This window comes from Sminthopsis crassicaudata, chromosome 4 (assembly GCF_048593235.1).
Source record: "Sminthopsis crassicaudata isolate SCR6 chromosome 4, ASM4859323v1, whole genome shotgun sequence".
NCBI classification, from domain to species: domain Eukaryota; kingdom Metazoa; phylum Chordata; class Mammalia; order Dasyuromorphia; family Dasyuridae; genus Sminthopsis; species Sminthopsis crassicaudata.
The window spans coordinates 442,302,999-442,326,036 of record NC_133620.1 but is presented as its reverse complement, the minus strand read 5'-3'; the positions used below and the strand labels follow the sequence as shown (position 1 = coordinate 442,326,036).

Genomic DNA, 23,038 nt, shown 5'->3' with positions numbered 1-23,038 from the left:
CATTCTTTGTTATTTGGCACCAGTGTCAAATCTCATGGTGGCCCAAATAATGTCATTATGTAGCAGAGATTTTAAAGCAAAGATATTTTTTTCCTTTTTAAAAATCCTTGTGTCTTTTAGTCTTGATTGTGACTATACTATCCCTTCCCAAGTTTCTTGCTTCCTGCTTTCTGCCAAGATGTGTGGAGACAGAAAGACACAAATGTGCCTTATAACACAAAACATAGATTAGCTCTTTCTAAAAAAAAGACATTCTGAGACACCAAAGAAACACACTATTCCCTAAATGAAATCCTAATATAATCTATATTTTAAAAAAAAATCATGGCAGATCATTCGTCTGCTATTTTATTGGCCTTTTGATCTTGTTATCTTCCAGGGGTAGCAGGGGAGGGGAGAAGAGGAAAAGGTGCCTTTATATAGCAAACAGTTCTATGGAGAATGGGAGAGTTCTAGGTCCTGGAGAAAAAGAGTATTTGCATTAGCTTCTGTCCCCAAATATCCTTAATATTGGGAAATAGGCTACTTATAGTTATTGATTTCTTTCTGGAACTGTCTAATAGACCTTGAACTGCTGAAGAATCTAGGGATGGAATCCAGCTGTCTTGGGGAAGAGAAACCAAATGTATTTTTCTTTCATGCTGGAATCATCCTTTTTCCTTTTCCCATATCATCTGTTTATGGGGGAGGGAGGTGTGGGCTGAGGCAGACTCTTGTGATCTGTCACATGCTGGAGAGGGTGGGGGAATAGTCTGGAAGGGCTCATATGACTGGTATATAATAATCATCAGACAATATTCATTTCTATTATCCTGGACTTTAAAAAAAAAAAGAAAAAAGAAAGAAAAGGGAAATCCCTTCTCTATGGCCTCATTAGTGCTTCTGCAATTGATATGTGTGTTGTCATTATTGGGAATGTTATTTCTGATTCAATTACTTTATAACTGTCTTCTAGGTAATGGATCATTTCCTTTATATGGGGTCAGAGATAGAGACATAATGACCTGGTGAATAACTTATAAGAAGCAGGAAATTTGGTGACATTCCGACATGATAAAATTATTGAATTTTGGATTTTTAAGAGAACGTGACAACGTGGATTGAAATCTGGCCTTGGAACCAGGAAGATCATAGGGGTTCACCTTCTGTTTTATTAGCTAGGTCCACAGCTTTTCAGAGCCTTACCATTCAACATTATATATATGCACTCATTTAGTCATAAACCATTTAAATGCCTACTTTGTACTAAGCACTGTGCTAACTTGGGGTTACAAAAAAGACTAAGGACAGTTCTTACCTTTGAGCTCACCTTCTAATAGGGCACATATAAGTATGCCCATACCTGTGTACACACATGTTTGTGTACTTTTATTTGTGTAAATGTACCATATGCATGTGTACACATACCTATACATACACATACAGGATATAGATGCATAAACATATCTTGACACCCAGACACCCAGTAGTCAGGAGAACTTGAAGAGAGCAGAGTTAAGCAGCCACAGAAGGAGGAAAAAGAGACAAACCTTTTATTTATTTATTTAATCATTTCAATTATGTTGACTTTGTGACCCCATCTCGTGTTTTCTTGGAGTAGTTTGCCATTTCTTTCTCCAGCTCAATTAACAGATGAAACTGAAGCAAATAGGTTTTAAGTGACTTGCCCAGGATCACACAGCTAGTAAATGTTTGAGGCTACATTTTAACTCAGGAAGATGAATCTATCTGGTACTATATTCACTTTACCACCTAGCTATCCTTTTAAAATAGATATGAACATGTAATGGAGAAGAAATTACTGAAGTGAGAGAAGAGCTTAGAATCAAATACCTTATAAATTATTTTGTCTAATCACCTTATTTTCCCCTCACACATACATACACACACACAGTGAAACACCCAGAGAAATGAAATTATATAAGGACAAACTGCTAGTTAGAGGGAGGCAGAGGTAGGACCTGGTTTTGAATACTATTTTTCCCAGTTATATTCATTTCCTTCAAGGTCCAGAAGATCATGTGTTGAAGCATAGGTGGGGTGGGAGGTTGGCTTTATTCAGGTATATTAGCTTTTCCTCTGAGAGTTGGGGAAAAAAAAAAAAAAAGATTTAAAAAAGAAAAAGATATATCTAAGGGTGGAAGAGGTAAAATGGCCTCTAAACTAGGAGTGAAAGGTCATCTGCTGATAATTTCAGTCTTGGAAGACATGGTTAATCTTACAGATTGGAAGAAACATTGCTCTGTGTGCAATGTGTGTTTTAAAGGAGACGATCCTCCAGACGATGGGTGAGTGAGTGTGTTTGAAAATTGAGTTTTGTGGAACTAGGGAAGCCAAGCTCGTTCCCCACAGCCTGTATCCCTCTCAGCCAGAAGACAGGCAGAGAAGACAAAACTTGGGAGAATCATGTGTTGAGGCTGAATAGTCCAGCTTCCAAGACGTGTTTTCTGTGTGCCACAGTCATGTGAAACTTAACACTCAGCAACTTTGGTTCCCTGTTGATATGCAAATCTATTCTCCTGCCCTTCTCCCTTTTGGTTTCCTTCCAAGTGGATCCCCATCCCCCATCTCACCCTCCTCCCGCCTGCCACTTCCAGCCTGACAGTCCAGATTTTCCAGCCAACTGCTGGAGCAGACTTCCTCAAACTTTCTGGAATAAAACTAGCATCCATAATCGTCCACTCAGTTCCACACTCGCCTGTGCCTTCCTCCCCAGACTCAAGAACAGACCGTCATCAGGTAAAGCTGTGCTTCTACCCCTACCTCAGTCCTTAAACCTTTCATCCTTGTCTGTTGCCTTCTTTCTTTAGGAAAAGTCAGGGGATACTACAATATGGATGCGTGGCTTCCAGGGATTGTTTTGTTGCCACATAGATGTTTCTTGCCTGGAAATCTGCAGTGTGTCCTGTAGTGGCCTCTGTCTTTTAATAGTAATGAGAGTAAAGGATTTAGGGTTCCTTTTTCCACCAACTCCCACCCCCTCCAAGGCACTGCTTGTAATTTTCAAAAGGCTAGGGAATAGGGATTAAGAGAGTTTAGAGCTTGGTACACAAATAGGTACACAGAGGTGGAGGGGAGAAGTGTTAAAGCCATCTCCTCTTTCTAAGATTTCTGGGCTTTCAGCCTTGCAATTAACATTTGATATGGCTGGACTTGCATAGAAGGGACTCTCAAGACTGGTCCTTAGTACTAAAGGTACAATAAGATGAAAAGTGTTGAAGAAATGGACAAATGGCTCTGAGTAGCCTAACCTACTCAAAATTGTTAGTACACGGGATCGGGAAGCCAGGTGGCATATTACACTATCACCGCTTCTGTGATGGAGATGATAAGCCATGGCTGAAGAAAGATTTGTGTGAACCTTTGAGGGACGGGGTGCTTGATCTTCAGGAACTGCCTGATTTCCAGCTCATGTTTGATTCTCTTGGGAGGTAGCAATAGGGCTTCTGATAGTAGAAAAGAAGGAAATCTTTATGACCGCAGCTGGTTGGTATTAGAGCAATTTCCTGAGAAAGGAGGAAGAGAAATGGCAGCAGTAGACTTGGGAGGTGGGGAGGGTTTGGGAGGTTGGAGCTTTGTAGGGGAGAGGCAGATAGAAATAAAAGAATGAGAGGTAGAGAAAGCAAAACAGATTGAGGCAGGGAGGAAAATCCTTTCAGTGAGCAAGTTTCCACTCAGCAGTCCATTATCTATCTAAGAACTTACGGTTCCTTTGAAAGAAAAGTAGGTTAGAATCACTACTCACAACAAAATCTCTACCTAGTGTCTATTCGAATTCTACTCTGATCATTCTCTTTTCCTTATCATCCCTTCCAGGCTTTCTGGGCACATTGTGGAGAGAGAGGGAGGAGAATTTATTCAGATCATTTTTACCTTTCCCTCCCACATATGTAGAGCTAGAAACATTTGCATTCATGATAAGTATCCTAAACCACATTCAAGTCAAACAGCACAAAGTGAGTGTTCACTTGAAAGGAATGGATGTGTATGGGAGGAGGAGCAGACACTTTGGAATACTCTTCAGCTTACCATCTGGTAGCTTTCTTATTTTAATGAAAAAAAAAATTTTAATGGCACTAAATTGCTGAAGAATCACAGATGTTAACTGTGCCCTCTAAATTCAGTTGTATTCAATTTTTATGCATTGGTAAAAAGATCTGATTGTTCTGCCCTGGATAGTCTTGGCATATGTATTTGTTAATGTTTCTCTATTGTGTGCATTTGGGTGATATTTCACCAGGATAAACTATACAGGGAGGAGTCAAGAAACCAAACAAAAGTAATCGAGTTTCTCCGATGTTTAGATTTCATCCAGGGTTAGATTCTTGCCTCTTTGTTCATAAACCATTCTTACTATTCTGTCCCCCTTCCTGACATGATGGTTTTCTCTCTTATCCCTGGCCTGGAGTTTGAAAGCAGCTTTTTTATTCCTTGCATACCTAAAATCTGGACAGTATTCCTTCCCTCAGGATGTGGGAGTTCAGCATCCTGCTGCTGTTGCTGCCATCAGTGGTGAGTTCTGCTCATCACCCAGAAGAAATTTTAGATACACAGTGGAAGCTGTGGAAGCAGTCCTATGGAAAAGAATATAACAGCAAGGTGTGTGGGATCTACAGGGAGGCATGGGTTGTGCCAATTGGAAGTATTTGAGGGGTCAAGAAACTTCTACCCTATAACATTCTTTTAACTACTAGGCCTCCTTCAATAGAAATTTTCCACTTTAGGCAAACCTGCCCACTCTGTTCTTCACTCATACTTCACCCTCTCTGACCTCCAAGCCATCTCCAACAATCCTTTCTAACTTTCCCAAATTGCTTTCTTCCAAAAAATTTCCTTGAATAATTCAACCTAGTTCTTGCAGTCCCTTGGTTGATATCATCTTGGGACATAAGACTTAATGTGACTGTAATATTTTGTCTTTATATACTAATTTACAAGTAGTCTTCACATTTTTTTTTCTCATACATATTTAGTTTACCCATGTTATCCTCCTAGAGTATGGGAGTATCTGGTGTCTTATCTTCTCAATCTGTGATAGCATTTACTTTAAGATTATCCTTAGTGGAATATACAAAAGATGTTCAATCAGCATCATCTCTGCTCTGCTTAGGTGGATGAGATCTCTCGACGTCTGATTTGGGAAAAGAATCTAAAATACATTTCTGCCCACAATCTGGAATTTTCTCTTGGTCTTCACACATTTGAGCTGGCTATGAACCATTTGGGTGACATGGTAAGTCTGTCTCATCCCGTAGTTTCTACTTATGTAAAAGGTTAAGTCTCAATCTAGCAACAGGTGCCAGCTCATCCTAAGATTGTATTCCACTTAAAAAAATATATCTTTTGGAATTTTTGTTGTACATCAGAGTTACTGTAAGATATATTCCCTTTCCTTCATTGAATGTTATATTGTAATTTAAGAAAAAAATGTTTAACATAACTGACAACTATGTCTATTGTAAGGATGCACCTGCTTCCTGTACTCATAGTACCTCACCTTTTTACTAAAAGCAGAGGGATGTGTTAAATTTTCTGTTCTCTGGATTGAAGATTGTTCACTATAATTAATTTGAAGTCAGTTTTGTTTTCATTTGCGTTGTAAATATTGCATATAATCATTGTGGGTTGTTTTTTTTTTTTTGATTCTACTTTCTGTGTTTTACATCATTTCTTAAGTCTCTCCGTGTTTCTCTGAATTCCTCATATTCATGATTTATCGTGGTGCAATATTTGTATGAACTCTATTTCATTGCTTAATCAACAGGTACCCACTTTGTTTTCAGGTTTTTGCCACCCCAAAAAGTGCTGCTGTGAATGTTTTGCATCAACAATGAATTTCTAGGCTTGTCTTTAAATTTTCTACTTGGGATTCCTCAAATACTGCTATCTATCAGCTTCTCTTAAAAAGCACTTTTTTTTTTCAAATCTGGCCTCAGACACTTAATACTTCCTACCTGTGTGACCCTGGGCAAGTCACTTAACCCCAATTGCCTCAGCAAAAAAAAAAGAAACAGCAGCACTTTTTTTTGCTCATCTCAGACCAGTCACTTGGAGTCGCTTTGGAGTCAGGAAAAAAATTCAAATACCCCAGAGTTCAGGTAAAATTTAAAAAAAACAGTATATTTAGAACTTAGGTTAAATATGCTTAGTTCTTCTAGAACCCCCAAAAATCCATGCTAATTTTTCTACTTCTTTATTTTTTTTAAAGCCTGGCAGACAGTCTGGGTTCCCTTCATCTTTCCTTCTAAACTTTATAGTTTGGAGGTTTGCCCATCTGTTTCTTTTCTCTCCTCTTAAATACTTATTTTTAACAAACATTTTTTAAGTTTGAAACTCTATGGTAGGTGCTGGAAGAAACTTAAAGTTTAACTGGGACATCATCATCCCTGCCTTGTTAGAGCTTACAGTTATTTAGGGGATTCATGTGTAAAAAAAGACATAAAAATATAATGAAAAGACCTCTGGGTCTAGGGTCAAAATGGATCGTCTGCTTATCTCTTTTATCACCATTGGCAAGCCACTTTTACTCTCTGGGACTCAGTTTCCCCCTGTGTGAAAGGAGAAGATTGAGCTAAATAAGACCCTTCCCCAGCTTATGACTCTGATCATATGATTTGTTTACAAATAATTATAATATAGGATAAATGCAAAAAGTTGTAAACATAGTGCTATGTAAGGATAAAGGTCATTATAATTAGGTTATATGAGTTCTGAATCCTGCTGAGGTATTACAATTTTAGAAATGCTTTATGCTTATTGACCAATTTTTAACTTTAAATTTCTAAGCTTCCCTTTTCTCCCTTAACAATTTTCAAATAAGCATTTACATTATATTGGAGAAGGCATGAAAGAATATGAACAAATTGTCTCACAAGAATTGCAAACTATTAAGAAACATATACAAGACTTGTCCCAATCATAAAAAATAAGAGAACTGCAAATCAAAACAACTCTGAGGTTTCACTTCCCATCCAACATATTGGATAAAAGATGGAAATAGTCAATATAGAGTGGCTAAAGAAAGACAGGCCCACTAATACACTATTGGAGCAGTTGTAAATTGGCCAAGCCATTTTGGAAAGCAATTTGAAATCATTCTAAAAATGATTAAAATCTTCACATGCCTAGATGTAGAGGCAAATATACCAAGAAAGGTATCCTACATACTAAAATAGTCATGGCAGCACTTTTGTTATAGCAAGAAACTGGAAACAAAATAGGTGCCTCTTGATTGGAAATAGTTCAACAAGTTGTGATACATGACTATAGGTAGACCACTATGGTCTGTAAGAAATAAAAATGTCGAATTTATTTATATTATTATATATTATATGAATATGTTGAATGTGAAGAATTTAGAAAAATACATGAATTGATGCAGAATTAAACAAGTAGCGCCAGGAAAATATTAGATACACTTACCACAACAATGCAAACAAAGAATAATAAAAGGAAACTGAATGATATTTTATTATAATGACCCAGCTTATCCTGAAAGAAGAGGTGAGAAAACATACTTTCCTTTATTATTAGGACTTTATTACGGAGTCTGGGGAATCTCAAAATAATCTTTAAATCCCAGGATTTCCACAGAAATGAAGAGTAGAATCATCAGAACCTACTCTTTTCTCAAGCCTTGTCCAAATAAAAATTCTTATCTACTGATTTTATTACATGCCTCAATGTTCCACATTTCACATTTTTCAGGTTATTTTCTTCTCCATCATCTCATATTCAATCTTTGCCAAATCCTTTCAATATTACCTCTATAGTATCTTTCTTATCTGTCCCTTTCCCTCTATTCTCTCTACCACTATGCCTGGACTAGTTTGAGAACTTCCTAACAAACTCTTTTGTCTCTGTTCTTAATTTTTTGCAAACCATTCTCCATACCACTTCCTGAGTAATGTGATTTATGCACACATCTGGTCATGTTAATCCTTGGCTCAAAAACCTTTCCATTAGTATGAAATATTGCACAAACTGTCTGACACAATGCATTGGTTATCTTTGCTGAAATCCTTTCTTCTTTTTTAAATCACTATTACAAAAAGATGGCTCCTGAGTCAGGGATAGGGAAAAGGCTATATATGCATGGAAACGAAAGTGATATAAAAACCAAAGGTAATAACATTCTTTTAAAATGTGGATGATCTGTTTAAAGGAAATCTGCAATGAACCCTTTTATAAAGCAAATAAATTTCTGAATTTTGTTTTGAATCAGATTTTTGCATAGGTTTTTCTTAAGGGGGAACACATCAATAATTACAATTTAATATTATGATAGCAGGAATTATAATTAAAGTCCACTAAAGTTCTACTCTGATGCCTTATTAGGGAAGAAGTAACCCTGAGTTTTCGAAGGCTATGCCAATGGTGGAATAGCTTTTTAGGCTTTCTACTAGAGGGAAGAGTCAACAGGGATAGCTCTAGAGATGGATTACTTGTCTTCCTAGCTAAGTTTGGCAAGGTTCATTACTAGGTTGACCCCAAAGGATGGTGAAATATTTTAGCTGTAACAATTCTCTAAAGACTATTAAGTTATGGTGGGTTTGTAATTTGCATTAGTAAAAGAATTACCCACATCAGTAAAACTAAAGATCTTTGAAATTTTTAATATATAGTAAGAGAGAAGGTGTTTTTCTTTTATTTTTATCTGTATAAGCACATACCTTCCCCCCATGCCCAGGAGATTTAAGTGAAAAGTCATTTCCCCAGGGGAAACAGAAATAGAAGCTGGGACTTTCTTCTACTGCCTCTAGTTATGCTGCTATTCCCTGTTTTCTATCCCCATTTCCTACACACATACAATAGTGGATATAGTCAGCTATAGGATTTTAGGTTATATTGCCAAACTCTTGCCAATAGAAAGATCCAGGTCATAAGCCAGACTTTAAAAAGGCAATAGAATTAAAAAAGGAAAAGACATGACCCAGAATCCTAGGGATCAGGAAGGGTTCACAGAGGAAGTGTGGTGTTGGGATGAGTAGGAATACGGTGAATAAAGAAAGGGAAAGGCTATTCTAGTCATGGGTAGTGTGAGCAAAGGAATGGAGGCAGCAAAGTACAAGGATTAGTATATACTGGGAATAGTGAGCAGCCTTGTTTGGTTTGGAAGGAGTAACAGGAATCAATAATGGGAAAGGAACATGCTGCCATATTTCTATTAGAGAGCATGAACTATATGAGTGTGAACTCTATTCAGCAGGCAATAGAACTTCACTGAAAAGGTTTTTGAGCCAAGGACTAATATCACCAGATGTCTGCATAAATTACATTACTATGGGAGTGGTGTGAAGAATGGTTTATAAAGAATTAAGGTCAGAGACAGAAGAGTTTGTTAGGAAATTCTCAAACTAGTCTAGGCATAGTGTAGAGAGAGTGGAAGGAAGGGGACAGATGAGAAAGATATTGTAAAGGTATAATTGAAAGGATTTGGCAAAAAATTGAACATGAGAGATGATGGAGAAGAAACTAACATGAAGATCGTGAATGTGGAACATCAAGACTGATGTAATAAAGTCAGTAATAAAGAATATTTTTATTTGGATTGAGTTTGGGAAGAGAGTAGATTCTGATGATTCTACTCTTCATTTCTGTGGAACTCCTGGGATTTAAAGATTGTCTCGAGATTCCCCAGTGTGTAAAAAAGGGACCTCTAATCTGTCACCTTGCATAATTCACAATCTTTGAAATCACTTTCTTCATCCTTTTTGTTCCTTTCATAATGCTGATTGTTTCAACTATTTCTCTGTGTTTCAGACCAGTGAGGAGGTAGTACAGAAGATGACTGGACTGAAGATGCCCCTGTCCCGCTCCCAGAACAATGACACCCTCTATATTCCCGACTGGGAGGGCAGAACCCCTGATTCTATTGACTACAGAAAAAAGGGATATGTCACCCCTGTCAAAAATCAGGTACCTTCTGTGCTTCCAGGATATGTGTATGTGACTAACTTCCATTTCTTGTTTCTATTTAATCAGATGGTGGAGGCAGAAAAATGAGATTCAGAAGGAGAAATCCAAGTTTATTCCAACTTCCTTCATATACTTGTCTCAGTATTACCTTGCATTCACTTAACGAGCTCTTTTGCTCATCTTCTTGTAAAAATTATTACAGTGCACATAGCTCCCATTCTTCCTTTTTACAAGTCAAGCTTTTTAATTTTAATTTTATTTTTTGCTTTTTAAAATATCTTTAACCAATTATCAATAAAAAGTGCTTATGAATATAAATGCCAGTAGCAACTTCGCAACAACTACCATTTTAATAGCTTCTAATTCTACTTTCTGTTTGTGTATTGCTTATTCCCTCTCTAAAATTTTAAAGTGAAAATTCATATCATTATATCTCTCTCTCTTATTGATGTAAGAATTTAGCACTAAAAGTTTTCTTTGGCAACATTCCAGAGATTTTGATTTGTAGTATCTATATTGTTTCAGTTAATAAAATTTACTTTGTTCTCTTTCATTTAAGCATATTTATGTTAACTTTATTGATGTCATTTGTGTATAACTTTTACTTCTAACTATATCCCTCTGTCTTTTCTATTCCTTGTGATGAAGAAAGAAAACAGAAAAAAACCCAATTTAGCAAAACTAATCAATAAATCTGCCAAATTTGAAAGAATATGCAATTAGTGCACACTTATGCAAAAAAGAGGTATATTTTCTTATCTTTTTTTCCCTCAAGGTCATGCTTGGTTAAATTTAATTATACAAGCAATATGCAAATAAAAAGTAGAAAAATAAGTACAATAACTGAGATTAATGGTGAACTATAAGAAAACATAGAAAGCACAATGGATAGAGTGCCCAACTTGGAGTCAGGAAAACTCAGCTTCCTGAGTTCAAATCTGGCTTCAGATATTTACTATGTGATCCAGGGATGGTTACTTTACCCTGTTTGCCTCAGTTTCCTCATCTGGAAAATAATCTGGAGAAAAAATTGGCAAACCACTCCAATATCTTTACCAAGAAAACCCCAAATGGCATCATGAAAAGCTGGACATGATTGAATCAACTGAATAACAAGCAAACCATACCAAACTTTGAGGAGTTATACAAATGCTACTTATCATCTTCACCATCAAAATGCTATACAAATGTCATTCACTTTGCTTTAAAAAAAACAACAGTATGGGTAAGATTTCAGTAGGCATAAATAGGGCAGAAAAGGGTATTCTAAGCAAAATCACAAAAGCCAGAACACCATGAATTATTACTGAGCCTTATATTGATGTCCTTACTTTCACTTAAGTTTACTTCCCCTGCATTTGAATTTTCATTTTCTTCCTTGCTATTGGCTCCTTGTTTGGCCATAAAAATGCTCAAATTTCTCCACTCTTAAAAAGCTTTCTATTAGTCCATTTACCCTGTCTCATCTATTTCTTTCTCTTAATTTCTAAATTTTTAAAAGCTATCTCTACCTAATACATCTAAGTTGTAAGACCTATAATGTCTTCAATATTAATTCTAATTGCCAAATTTGATTTTTTTCTGTCTTCATTCTCTTTGATTTCCCTTGTAGCTTCTATTCTATTGATTACTGTTCCCACAGGATATTCTCTTTCCCCTCAATTTCACAGGCATTACATGTCCATAGCTCTCCTCTTCCTAGTGGCTACTTCTTTGTTTCCTTCCTGTTTATTATGGGCATTTCCAAGGGCTGTTTCTGCTTCTCTTCTTTTCTTCTCTCTGTTATCTTTCAGCAGTCTGGCTCATTCCCATGGCTTCTACTACCATCTTTGTGAAAATGGTTAGAGCTGGAAGGAAATCTAAAGATTACCTAGTCCAACCTTATCATTTTCAGGTGAAGAAATTCAAATAGATCATGAAAATAATGTGTCCAAGGCTTCCCAGGTAGGACAACACTCATTTTTCTATGCTGAATTTCCTCACCTCCAACCTGGTACGTAGGGTAGAAGCTGCTTTACCCCTGTCAAAGAAAGCAGCATAGGTTTCAAGCTGGAAGAAATTTTGATTATCTGTTTCATGAGACTCATCTTACAAATGAGGAACCTGAGGCCCAGTAAAGGGAAGTGATTTGATTAGACCAATATAAGTCATAACTAATAAGCTGGGATTTGACCTCAGGTCTTCTGCCTAAATCCAGTGTCCTTTCCATGAAATGGTGCTCCTGGGCCTTCTCTTTGCCCTAAGAGGAGCAAGAGAAGCTGCCGTTGCCTACCCTCCTTCTCATGGGTGTAGCAGTAGAAGACATTGAGAACTTCCATAGCAGGAAGCTCATGCTCCTTGTAGCCAAAGATGAGTTTGCTCCATTAGACATTTGACTCCAGGACTTTCCCTCCTACATCAGTATTTTTAGTTCATTAAACTTTGAACTGTTTAAGAGCGGGGAATGTTTGTTTTTTGCCTTTCTTTGTATTGTCAGTACACATTGCTAAGTTCAGAGTTCAATGGACTAAACTGCTAGTAGTCCTGGTCTCTTATCTGAGCTGACATGCCTTTGAAATTGAGGGAAAAGAGACTCCTTGGGAAAGTGGTCAATAGTATAGAAGCTATAAGGAAACTTAAGGAGAATGCAGGAAAAAAAAAAAGACAACCAAATTGGCAATTAAAATTAATTATTAATGAAGACATTACAGGTAATAACAATTTAGAAGTATTAGGTAGAGATAACTTAAAAATTTAGAAATAAAGAGAAAGGAAGCATACTTGTCCACAAGACATCTTTACTTCCATGTCTCCAATCAAGGCCATTATCATCCTTTGAGTTTGTTGCTAATGACACCACTGTTTGTCTCTGGGGATAGCACTATTTGACCTTTACTTTTCAAATTTGAGTATCTTCCCTTTCCTTTCTCTTCTATCCAGCCAGCTACAAGGTCCTCTTGATTCCATTTATGTTCCAAGGATGGATGCTATCTCCTCTCTTTTGTTTTCCCTCTGAACATTTTATCATAGGCCATCATTACCACCGACCTGGATTCTTAGAATTGACTTCTTTCACATCCACCTGCTTCTATTTCCCTCTGTTAATCCCTTCTTGGTGGCCCAGCTGGAATCATTGGTGTTTTTAAAAAACATGTACACAAATACACATATACATATATACATACATGTGTGTGTAGATATTCATACACACAATCTCTGGTGATCATAGCCTACCAAATAAAGCTTCAAGTTTTCTGGAGGACCCTCAAGACCCTCTGCAGCCTGGCACTAACCTACCTTTCCAGCTTTTATCTCATGTGCATTCTTCAGTATTCCACCCATACTGGACAACTTTGTCCCTGAGCACACATTATAATTTCATACTTCTGTGCTTTTGCTTGCTTGATTGTTCCCAATGCCTGGAATTCCATCCTTCCCTTTGTTCTTTGACTTCTTATCCTCTCCTTAAAGTTGAATTCAAATGGTACCTATTCTAGGAAAGTTTCCCTAATTCTGTTGCTTCTTAATGACTTTTTTTCCTTAGACATTTTATATTTTGTTTTTTCACTCTCTAATGTATTTCATGTAATTTTTTTTGTTATTGTTGTTTAGTAATTACAGTCATGTCTGATTCTTCATGACCCCATTTGGTGTTTTCTTGGCTGAGATCCTGGAATTGTTGACATTTTCTTCTCCAGGTCATTTTATAAACAAAGAAACTGAGGCAGGCAGGGTTAAGTGACTTGCCCAGGATCACACAATAAGTGTCTGAAGCCAGATTTAAAGATTATCCTGACTCTGGGCCAGGCACTCTCTTCAATGCAACACCTTTGTTAAAATATCAGGTCCCATCTTTCTTGTAATATCAGGTATTATAATTGTCTATATTTATACCTTATCTGACGATATCACCTAAAAGACTAGGCCCCATGTCTCATTTAACTTTGCATTTCTTCTACTTTAAACATAGTGCTCTACATTTGGTGTAGCTGTTTAGAAATATATATATATTTATATTATATATAATTGTGCTGTTATATAATATTCATTATGATATGTTACTTATGATTTATTTTATTCATATATGCATATTTATATTTTTAACATTGGATATCTTTCCTTCAAATAGATTGGAAACACTATGACTAATCTGCCATTCTTCTCTTTCCTTATTGTTTAGGAGATTATCCAACGCAGGAATCATTAAATATGTCAGTTTTATCAAATTGGGAACTCTTTAAGGATAAGGATTCCATTGAGTTGGGAAATTTCCATGGATTGGGAATACATAGATAGGAATCTTTCTTTCTCTTGCTTCTGGATCAGCCTTTATTCCTTAGGACATTTGGGCAGGAGTTCAGTCATTTCTTAGTTATATGTAATAATAAAGGTGAAATCCAATTTCTGTTGATACATTTCATGATCTTCATCCTATCCCTGACATCCCAGCAGATTTTTACTTTTTTAGTTATATTTTGTTTTAATGTATATTAAAATTGGTTTTCATTCTCTGGGAGTGTACCAGGTGTATTTTGGTGGGAGATAACAGAGTGTGCTAGGTAATGTGACAAGGATCACTAGACGTCAGGAGTTTCTGGGTTTGACTTTGCCAGTAGTTAGCTACATGACCTTGGGCAAGTCTTTTCATCTGTAAAATGAAAGTTTCCTAAATGATCCTTAATGGCCCCTCGAGATTTGTCATCCTATAATTCTAAGTCAACCTGTACATAAGAGTTTTTCAGTGGATCATCTTTTGCTACATGGATCCCTGAATTGTGACTACATATGAGAAACATTGAGAGAGAAAACTATTAAATCAGTACAAAAACATAAGAAGAAACTGGAACCAAATGTCCAACAGTTGGAAAATGACCAAATAAATTGTAACACACTAGTGTAACAGAATATTATTGTGTTGTTATAGTAATAAGAGAAAGTCAATAAAATATAGAAAGAGTTGAAGTAATATACAGCTTAGGAAGCAGAATTAATACAGTAAAGAAATTGACTATATAAAATAACAACAAAACAAAGAAAAGAATTTGGAAGTGGACATAGTAAGGAAACCATTGGTTAAAATGTATACTTTTCTCTCTTTTAAAATGCCAATTGATTCTCTGAATATTTCTCCCTCATCATCCCAGGGTCAGTGTGGCTCGTGTTGGGCCTTCAGTTCTGTGGGTGCCTTAGAAGGCCAACTCAAGAAGAAGACTGGTAAACTCCTCAACCTGAGCCCCCAGAACCTTGTGGATTGTGTGTCTAAAAATGATGGCTGTGGTGGGGGCTACATGACCAATGCCTTCCAGTATGTACAGGAGAACAGGGGCATCGACTCTGAAGATGCTTACCCTTACATTGGGCAGGTGAGCTGTCTCGCTAGACACAGACAACATTGTTTTCTCTCCAATTACCACCTTCACATTTCTAACGCAGTCTCTTTTGTCCTAGAACTATTGCTTTGAGCTTGCTCCCTTTTCATCCTGCTTTTGAAATGGGACCATATCTCTAAAGCAGAAAAGAGGGAAAATAATGCTACTGCTAAGCAACTTAGTGAAGCTTCCAGATCTTAAAACTACAATTTTCCTCTCTTGCTACTTGTTCCTAGAGAATTTTATAAAATGTATATATATATATTTTTTTTAATTTAAAATTTTTTTCTCTTAGGCAGTTGGGGTTAAGTGACTTGCCCAGAATCACATAGCTAGTAAGTGTTAAATGTCTGAGGCCGGATTTAAACTCAAGTCCTCCTAACTTTAGAGCCAGTACTCCATCCACTGTGCCATCTAATTGCCCTCTCAAGTGCATATTCTTTTTTTTTTATTAAAGCTTTTTATTTTCAAAACATATACAATAGATAATTTTCAATATTTACCCTTGCAAAAACTTGTATTCCAAAATTTTTTCCCTCCCTTCCCCAATCTGTTCCCTTAGATAGCAAATAATCCAGGATATATTAAACATGTGCAGTTCTTCTATACATATTCCCACAATTATCATGCTGCACAAGAAAAATCAGATCAAAAAAGAAAAAAATGAGAAAGAAAACAAAAAATGTGAGTAAACAACAACAAAAGAGGTGAAAATTCTATGTTGTGATCCACACTCAGTCTCCACAGTCCTCTCTCTAGGTGCAGATGGATCTCTCCATCATAAGACCATTGCAAATGCCTTGAATCACCTCGCTGTTTCAAAGAGCCAGGTCCATCAGAATTGATCTTTGTATATAATCTTGCTGTTGCAGTTCTACTCTCAAGTGCATATTTTTAAGAAAATATCTGTGACTGTCTTAAAGGAGCATATTTGGAATTTTCTAAAAGAATCCAAACCTTCCTTATATATTTTGGGTTTTTTTGCCACTTTCTTTGGCATGCTAGGCATTAAAGCTTTTAGAAAATTAGATCAATTATTATAAATTAATTTGCAGCTATAAACTAAAAAAAAAAAAAAAAAAAAAAAGGTGATTCTTAATTTATTGTTGCTTCAAACAACAGAATTTAACTCCTATACTCCCATAAAGCATTTCATTGGGCAGATCCTTAATAGGGAGAGGAATGGGCTCTTTATTGTAAATTCGAGTTTGGGAGAGCCTTGGCTGTTTTGATCCTCAGTTTCCCATTAATAAAATGAAGGAACTGGAGTAGATGACTCCTAAAGTCCCTTATAGTTCTATTAATATTAACTCTCTGATACTATGATATTTTATCCTAGTAGCAATGGAGAGCATAAATACATATGAAGATACATAGTGACCTCTAGAATGGTAGTCAGAAGGCAGAAAAGTTTTGAGATTACTAATCTGTGCTTGTTTTGGGGAACCCTGCATAAAAGTAGGATTAGTCAGCATATCTTCCTTTTTTTTTTTTTTTTTTTTTTTTTTTTAGTTAACATTTCTTAGGAACTTCCTGTGTAGCTTGCACTATGCCAAGAATTAGGCAACAACAACAAAAAAGACAAAACATGGTTCCTCCCTTCAAAGAAGTTCACCTTCTAATGGAAAGACAATATACAAAAAAATTTGTATATATAACATATAAAAAGTCTAAATGGAAAGTAATCCCAGAAGGAATACTCTAGCCTGGGAAAGACCTTCCATAAAAGGTAGAATTTAAGATGAGGTTCAAAGGAAGCCCAGATGTAGAGGACGATTCATGAAAAGAAATAGCCTTGGAAAATGGAGTGCCGTGTGTGAGGAACAGCAGGAAGAACAGGATTGTTGGATCATAAGAGTATTTGGAGGGTTATAAAAACAAAAAATTGGATTAGATTGGGGCGAAGGGAAGGGGAGAAATAGTGACATAATAAGAACAGTGCTTTTGAAAAATTATTTTGACAGTTAAGGAAAGGGTGAACTAGAATAGGGAAAGATTGGGTACTGACAGAGCAACCTGGCTATTATATTATGGTAGTCCAGGTGTGAGGTGCCAGCACCAGGATGATGGCTGTTTAAGTGGAGAAAAGACACATTGTGAGTGTAGAAATGACGAGATTTAGAAAAAGACTGGATAAGTGGATGAGAAAGGAGTTAAAGATGATACTAAAGTTGCAAGCCTGGATGACTAGAAGGATGGTGCTGATACCTTTCACAATAATATGGAAGTTGGGAAGGGGGGAGGGTAGGAGGAGAGGAAATGATGAGTTTTATTTTTGACATGTTGATTTTGGTATGTATATAAGACATCTAGGTCAAGATGTCCAATATGTAGTTAGAGAGATGAGAATGGAGCTTGGAAATAACATAAGAGCTAGCTATATAGATCTGAGAGTCATCTATGATTTAAACCCATGGGAGCAGATGAGGTCTGCATGTGAGATAATATTGAAGTGGAATAGAAAAGGGTCCAGGACAGAACCTTGGGGGGAAAGCTGAAGTTAATAACATGAGAGAAGAATCAGCAAAGAGAACTGAGGATTGAAAAAAGCAGTGATATGACAACCTAGAGTAGAGAGATTATCCATCCAGAAAAGGGTGATTAATAGGGTCCAAGAATTGAAAGAAATCAAGAAGGATGAACATTGAGAAAAGGCCATTGGATTTCGGAATTAAGAAATCACTTAGATCACTTAGAGTCATGTTAGTTGAATAATGTGCTCGGAAGCTAGATTTCAGAGCGCTAAATTGAGTAAGGGAAAAGGAAGTGAAGGCACTGAGTATAGACAGCTTTTTTCAAGAATTTTCCTTGATATGAAGGCTATAGAACTGTGCATTCTCTTTGATCCATCAGTGTCACTACTGGGTCTGTATCCCAAAGACAGTATAAAGAAGAAAAGGACCTACATGTGTGAAAATATTAGTAGCAGTTCTTTTTGTGATGGCAACAAATTGGAAATTGTATGGATGCCTATCAGTTGGAGAATGGCTGAATAAGTTAGGTTATATTAATATAATGGAATATTGTTGTTTTGTAAGAAATAATGAGCAGGCTGATTTCTAAAAAGTCTGGAAAGACTTACATGAACTGATGCTGAGCGAAGTGAACAAAACCAAGAGAACAATGTACACATGCAATGGCAAGTTTATGTGATCAACTATTAGACTAGTTCCTCTCAGCAATGCAATGATCTAAGACAGTTCCAATAGGCTGCCATCCACATCCAGAGAGAATTGTGACTGAATGTGGATTAAAGCATAACATTTTCACTTTTTTGTTTATTTGTTTTTCTTTTGGTTTTTTCCCTTTTGGTCTGATTATTCTTATAAGAATATATATTCTTTGTTCTTTCTATCATTTCTTATATAATATTTTTTTCTATAATTTGGTCTGATTGTCTTTAACATATAAGAATATGTTTAAAAAGCTAGTATCAGACTGCTTACTGTCTTAGGGAGGAAGGAGGTGTAAAATAAGGAGTAAGAAAAATTTGGAACATAAAATATAAAAATGAATGTTGAAAACAACTTTACATATATTTGGAAAAATAAGATACTAATGAGAAAAAAGAATTTTTGTTGAGCAAAAGAGGATGAATCTAGGACTATAGCAAACAAGGATAGTCAGATCAAGTAGTATGGGTCATAAGGCAGAGGAAAATATAAAATGTCAAGAGATTAGAATCAGATAAAGGAATTTTGGAGTTCAAGAACATGAAACTAGAACATTTGTGAGTGATGGTGGAATCAAAGGTATGATCATCTTTCTGTAGCTAAGATGGAGTGGAGGAATAGGTTATAGAAATTAAATAGTTCCAAGTAATTGGGAAGTAGGATGTTTAAGAGAGTATCCATATGTGCCAAAGCCTCCTCATATGAGAGCAGGAGTTTGGATGGAGAGAGACTGTGAGCCAGGACCTGAACTCACTTAGGGAAGGAGGAGAGTGTCCTGGAGCTTGGTAAGTAAGAGCTATCATAATCTTCATTGAGTAATAAATTTAGACTGAATGCACCTCACAGTGGAAGCGACTGTTGAGTGATGGCAATAGAAGAAGAGTGAGGATGGTGTAGGGGAGCAAGGTACCTTCCGGCCCCTCCCTCGACCAGTGATTTGGATGGTGTGCAAAGGGCAACCTGCAGTAGAAAAGGTGGTCAGTGATAGTGTTTCGAGAGACTGCTGAAATATCTTCATTTGGAGGCATGTAGAATGTCAGCATTAAAAGAGACCTCAAATAATTAAGTACAAACTCCAAGAAAGTCCTTTGATCAGATAATACTAAATTGCACAGAGCAGATAATCCTAAATTTATCTTCAGAAATTTTCATCTCCCCTTCTTCCCACCTCCATTCCTGTTACAGGTTTAAACCTGGAGGATAAATTGGCACTTTCTCAGTTGCCAGTAGAACATATTTTTTGCACGTGGTTGTGGGAAGTGTTTGACAGTGACCTAAGGCTCAGGAAATCCTTCTTGATGACCTAGTGCCAGAGGGATATTCTTGGTTTTTAGGTTAAGGTCACCCTATTTTTCTAAGCCAGAGACACAGAAGTATATCTTCTCTTCACACAAAAGCAAATTCTGGTATGGTTTTCACCCTCAGCTCCCCTCATCTTTTTAATAATCTTCTCATCTTCTCTCTCCCTGGTTTCTCAGGATGAAAATTGCATGTACAACCCTACTGGCAAGGCAGCAAAATGCCGGGGGTACAGAGAGATCCCAGAAGGGAGCGAGAAGGCCTTGAAGAGGGCAGTGGCCAGAGTGGGACCCGTTGCTGTGGCAATTGATGCAAGCTTGTCTTCTTTCCAGTTCTATAGCAAAGGTAAGATGTTGAGGAGGGACGCAGGGCTTTGGGGGCTCTCCTAGCTGGGCAGAGTGGGTTCTGCTCTGGCAAGGACTAAAGTCCTCTAGGACTTGGCCCACACTTCTGGCTTCCGAATTTACCTGAGAGAAAGCTTGGCAGCCCTTGCTTCCACCTTGAAAGATGGACTGAAAAATTCTGGGGTCAAGTCATAGGATGGAGAAAGTTCACGAGTTGGGAGATCCCACAGAGATTCCTGGCGGGAGGGGCCTGGAGAGGAATGCTGATCTCCCCTCTGGGCCTCAGGAGCAGAGACAGAAAGTTCCCCAAGCGGCCAGGAATCCTAACCTGCACAAAGTCGTTCCCTAGGTGTGTATTACGATGAAAACTGCAACGCTGACAATCTCAACCATGCGGTGCTGGCCGTGGGATACGGGATTCAAAGGGGCACCAAACACTGGATTGTCAAAAACAGGTAAAAATCGTCAGAAACAGAGCCCCCACATCAAGCCCACCCGCCTCGTTCCTTCGGCTCCTTTCTTCCCTGTACTAAGGAAGCGGGCAGGCCTGGAGCGCTCACTGAGGGCATCTAGGAGCTTGGCCCCGCTCCAGTAGCGCCCGGCTTGTTCAGTCATTCACTTGTGTCGGCTTCAGTCCCCAGTTCAGAGACTCTGAAGTACTTTGCCTTTTCCTTCTCAGCTCATTTGACAAGGTGTCTCTTGCCCAGTGTCTGAGGATCCAGCCAGTCCTCCTGTCTCCAGGCTCAGCACTCCCCCGGCGCCCCCTAGTGCCTGAATACAGAGGCTAAAGGGAGGGCCGAGGGTCACTGAGATTTCTGCCTTCATCTCTGAAGTTGTCCTAAAGCCTGCTTGATGGCATCTTTTGTGCTGCTTTTTCAAGATGCATTTTGTTGTGTCTGCTCCTGGAGCCAGAATAATTATAACTTGTGAATCACCTCATACTTAGGAATGGAAATAATTGCAATCAAACCATATGGAACTAGAAAATGCAGCTGGATGGTTCAATGGTTACAGCTGGACCAGGAGCCAGGGAGGCCTGAGTTCAAATTCTGCCTCCCACACTTAGCAAGTCATTTACTCTGTCTTGCCTCCATTTTGTTATCTGTAAAATGGGGACCTTTCAAGGTTGTTGTGAAGATATAATGAGATCTTTGTGAAGTGTTTTTTTCAAACCTTAAAGCTCTATCTAGATTCTACCTATAAGCTATTTGAAAGTACATTAATGAGGCTGTAATAGGCCTCTGTAGGAGAGTAAGGGAGAGCAGTGGATAGAGCAGTGGGCCTGGAGTCAGGAAGACTCCGCCTCAGACACTTCCTAGCTGTGTGATCCATGGCAAGTCATGTAACCTTGTTTGCCTCAGTTTCCCCATCTGTCAAATGAGCTGGAGAAGGTAGTGGCAAACTACCAAGAACACCCCACAGGGGGCCCACCATCACAGGCCCCCCTACCCAGGGCTCATTTCCATCTGGGGCCTTCCCTTTTTCTTTTTTTTTTTGGGGGGGGTGGTTTCCTAATATTGCTGTTTTCCCAAGACTATAATTCTCCTCAGAAATGGAATTCACGTTTATTCTCTCTTCGAGTTAATTCCCAGCTTTTGGAACCCTCCTTCACTAGGTAGGCCTGTAAAAGGATGGGCAGCTTTGTCTAGCAGCTCAGGGGGGAAACCAGTCCTTTGTGCAGTTCTGTAGGAGAGGAGGGAGCAGCTCTGGCTGGAGCCTCCTCATATTGTGAGGGTGTCCTGTTCCCCCAGCCAGTTGTTCACCCCTGCATTAGATGCTATAAAAGTTAACCAGAGCTCGTAGCTCAGTGCCAATGTGAGATAAGAGCCAGGCCGGAGGATTTGAAGAAGTTGAAGATTTAGAACTGATGTATGAGGTGGGGAAGGCCTGTTCGCTGAGGGAGATGCCCCCTGGAAATGCGCAGTGAGCCAGTACTTGTTTAAGGCAGGTGGGAGCCCCAGGGGTCTACACTGCCCAGGGGTCTACACTGCCGGGTAGAGAGAAGCCGGTAAAATTGTTTTCTATCCCTTCTGCAGCTGGGGAGAAGAGTGGGGCAACAAAGGCTACATCCTGATGGCCCGGAACAAGAACAACGCCTGTGGCATTGCCAACCTGGCCAGCTTCCCCAAGATGTGAGCCTGGTCTTTGGACTTTGTTTGATTCTTCCTTTCCATCTCCCTCCATTCTTGCAAGGCTGCAGATGCACTTTGGAAAAGAGCTGGCCACTCTCTCGGAGCAAACCCAGGGGTTTGCAGACGGTTCACTTACAACTTACCCTTCAGTATGACAAAGTGCCTTTCGGATGTCCTCCTCCTCCTCCTCCTTCTCTCCCCAGCCCCTACCTCTACTCGGTTTCCTTTGAAATTTCAGGGTCAAGGGTGAGGTACAGGGGCTAGTCTGAATGCACACACAGGGCCGTGGCCTGGGAGGTGTGGACACTGGGTCGCAGGTGGGCAGGCTGTCCTGGTGCTGCTGTGTCCATGTGAGGAGAGCTTCCAAACAGAGCAGCCTCCCATCCAGCCAAGTCGGCCCTTTTTGTTCTGTCTTGAGGCAGGGATGCAGACAGTGACATGAAATCATGTCTGTCCAGCTGTCCGAGTTCCTTCCATCAAGTTTTGTGAGTCTCCATAATGTCTTTCTCGTCCTCAAAAGTGAGAGGCACCTGTTTTCCATCTTGCTTCATGAAACTATGATTTTCTTATTTTGTAGTGAGTTTAGATTATATCAGAAATATGTATTTTTTTCCTCTCTGCTTAAATGTTTTGAAATAAACTGAGTATTAATCCCTTGTTTTAGTGCCCTTTCAATGGATGACCTACCGGACCAATATCTAAACTTTTCCTGGAAATGGAAAAGGAACCCAAAGCTTTTGTCTTTTGCCCTAAAACAAACTTTTTTTCTTTTCAATTTAATATTTTTCCTCAGTGGCATGTCAAATTTAACATTCTTTTTTTTT

The 23,038-nt window shown here is 38.2% G+C and overlaps 1 protein-coding gene across 2 annotated transcripts; it reads left to right on the top strand.

The window, feature by feature from the left end:
• The first annotated feature begins 2,521 nt into the window (after window positions 1-2,521).
• CTSK (cathepsin K) lies at window positions 2,522-22,871 on the top strand. 2 transcript variants are annotated; one of them, XM_074263430.1, is made up of 8 exons: window positions 2,522-2,739; window positions 4,470-4,599; window positions 5,111-5,233; window positions 9,763-9,918; window positions 15,042-15,260; window positions 19,918-20,083; window positions 20,432-20,537; window positions 22,119-22,871. In XM_074263430.1, the coding sequence occupies exons 2-8, from the start codon at window positions 4,471-4,473 to the stop codon at window positions 22,216-22,218; spliced, it is 999 nt and encodes a 332-aa protein (XP_074119531.1). In that variant the 5' UTR covers window positions 2,522-2,739; window position 4,470; the 3' UTR covers window positions 22,219-22,871. The 2 variants fall into 2 exon arrangements, with proteins under 2 accessions (XP_074119531.1, XP_074119532.1); XM_074263431.1 differs by having other exon boundaries at window positions 2,598-2,739; window positions 4,455-4,599.
• The last annotated feature ends 167 nt before the right edge of the window (window positions 22,872-23,038 follow it).

Excerpts from the sequence above, each read along its gene's own strand:
- CTSK (XM_074263430.1), top strand. The coding sequence starts at position 4,471 with ATGTGGGAGTTCAGCATCCTGCTGCTGTTGCTGCCATCAGTGGTGAGT. Across the intron at positions 5,234-9,762 it reads TGAACCATTTGGGTGACATG|ACCAGTGAGGAGGTAGTACA; the intron begins GTAAGTCTGTCT and ends TCTGTGTTTCAG. Across the intron at positions 15,261-19,917 it reads CTTACCCTTACATTGGGCAG|GATGAAAATTGCATGTACAA; the intron begins GTGAGCTGTCTC and ends CTGGTTTCTCAG.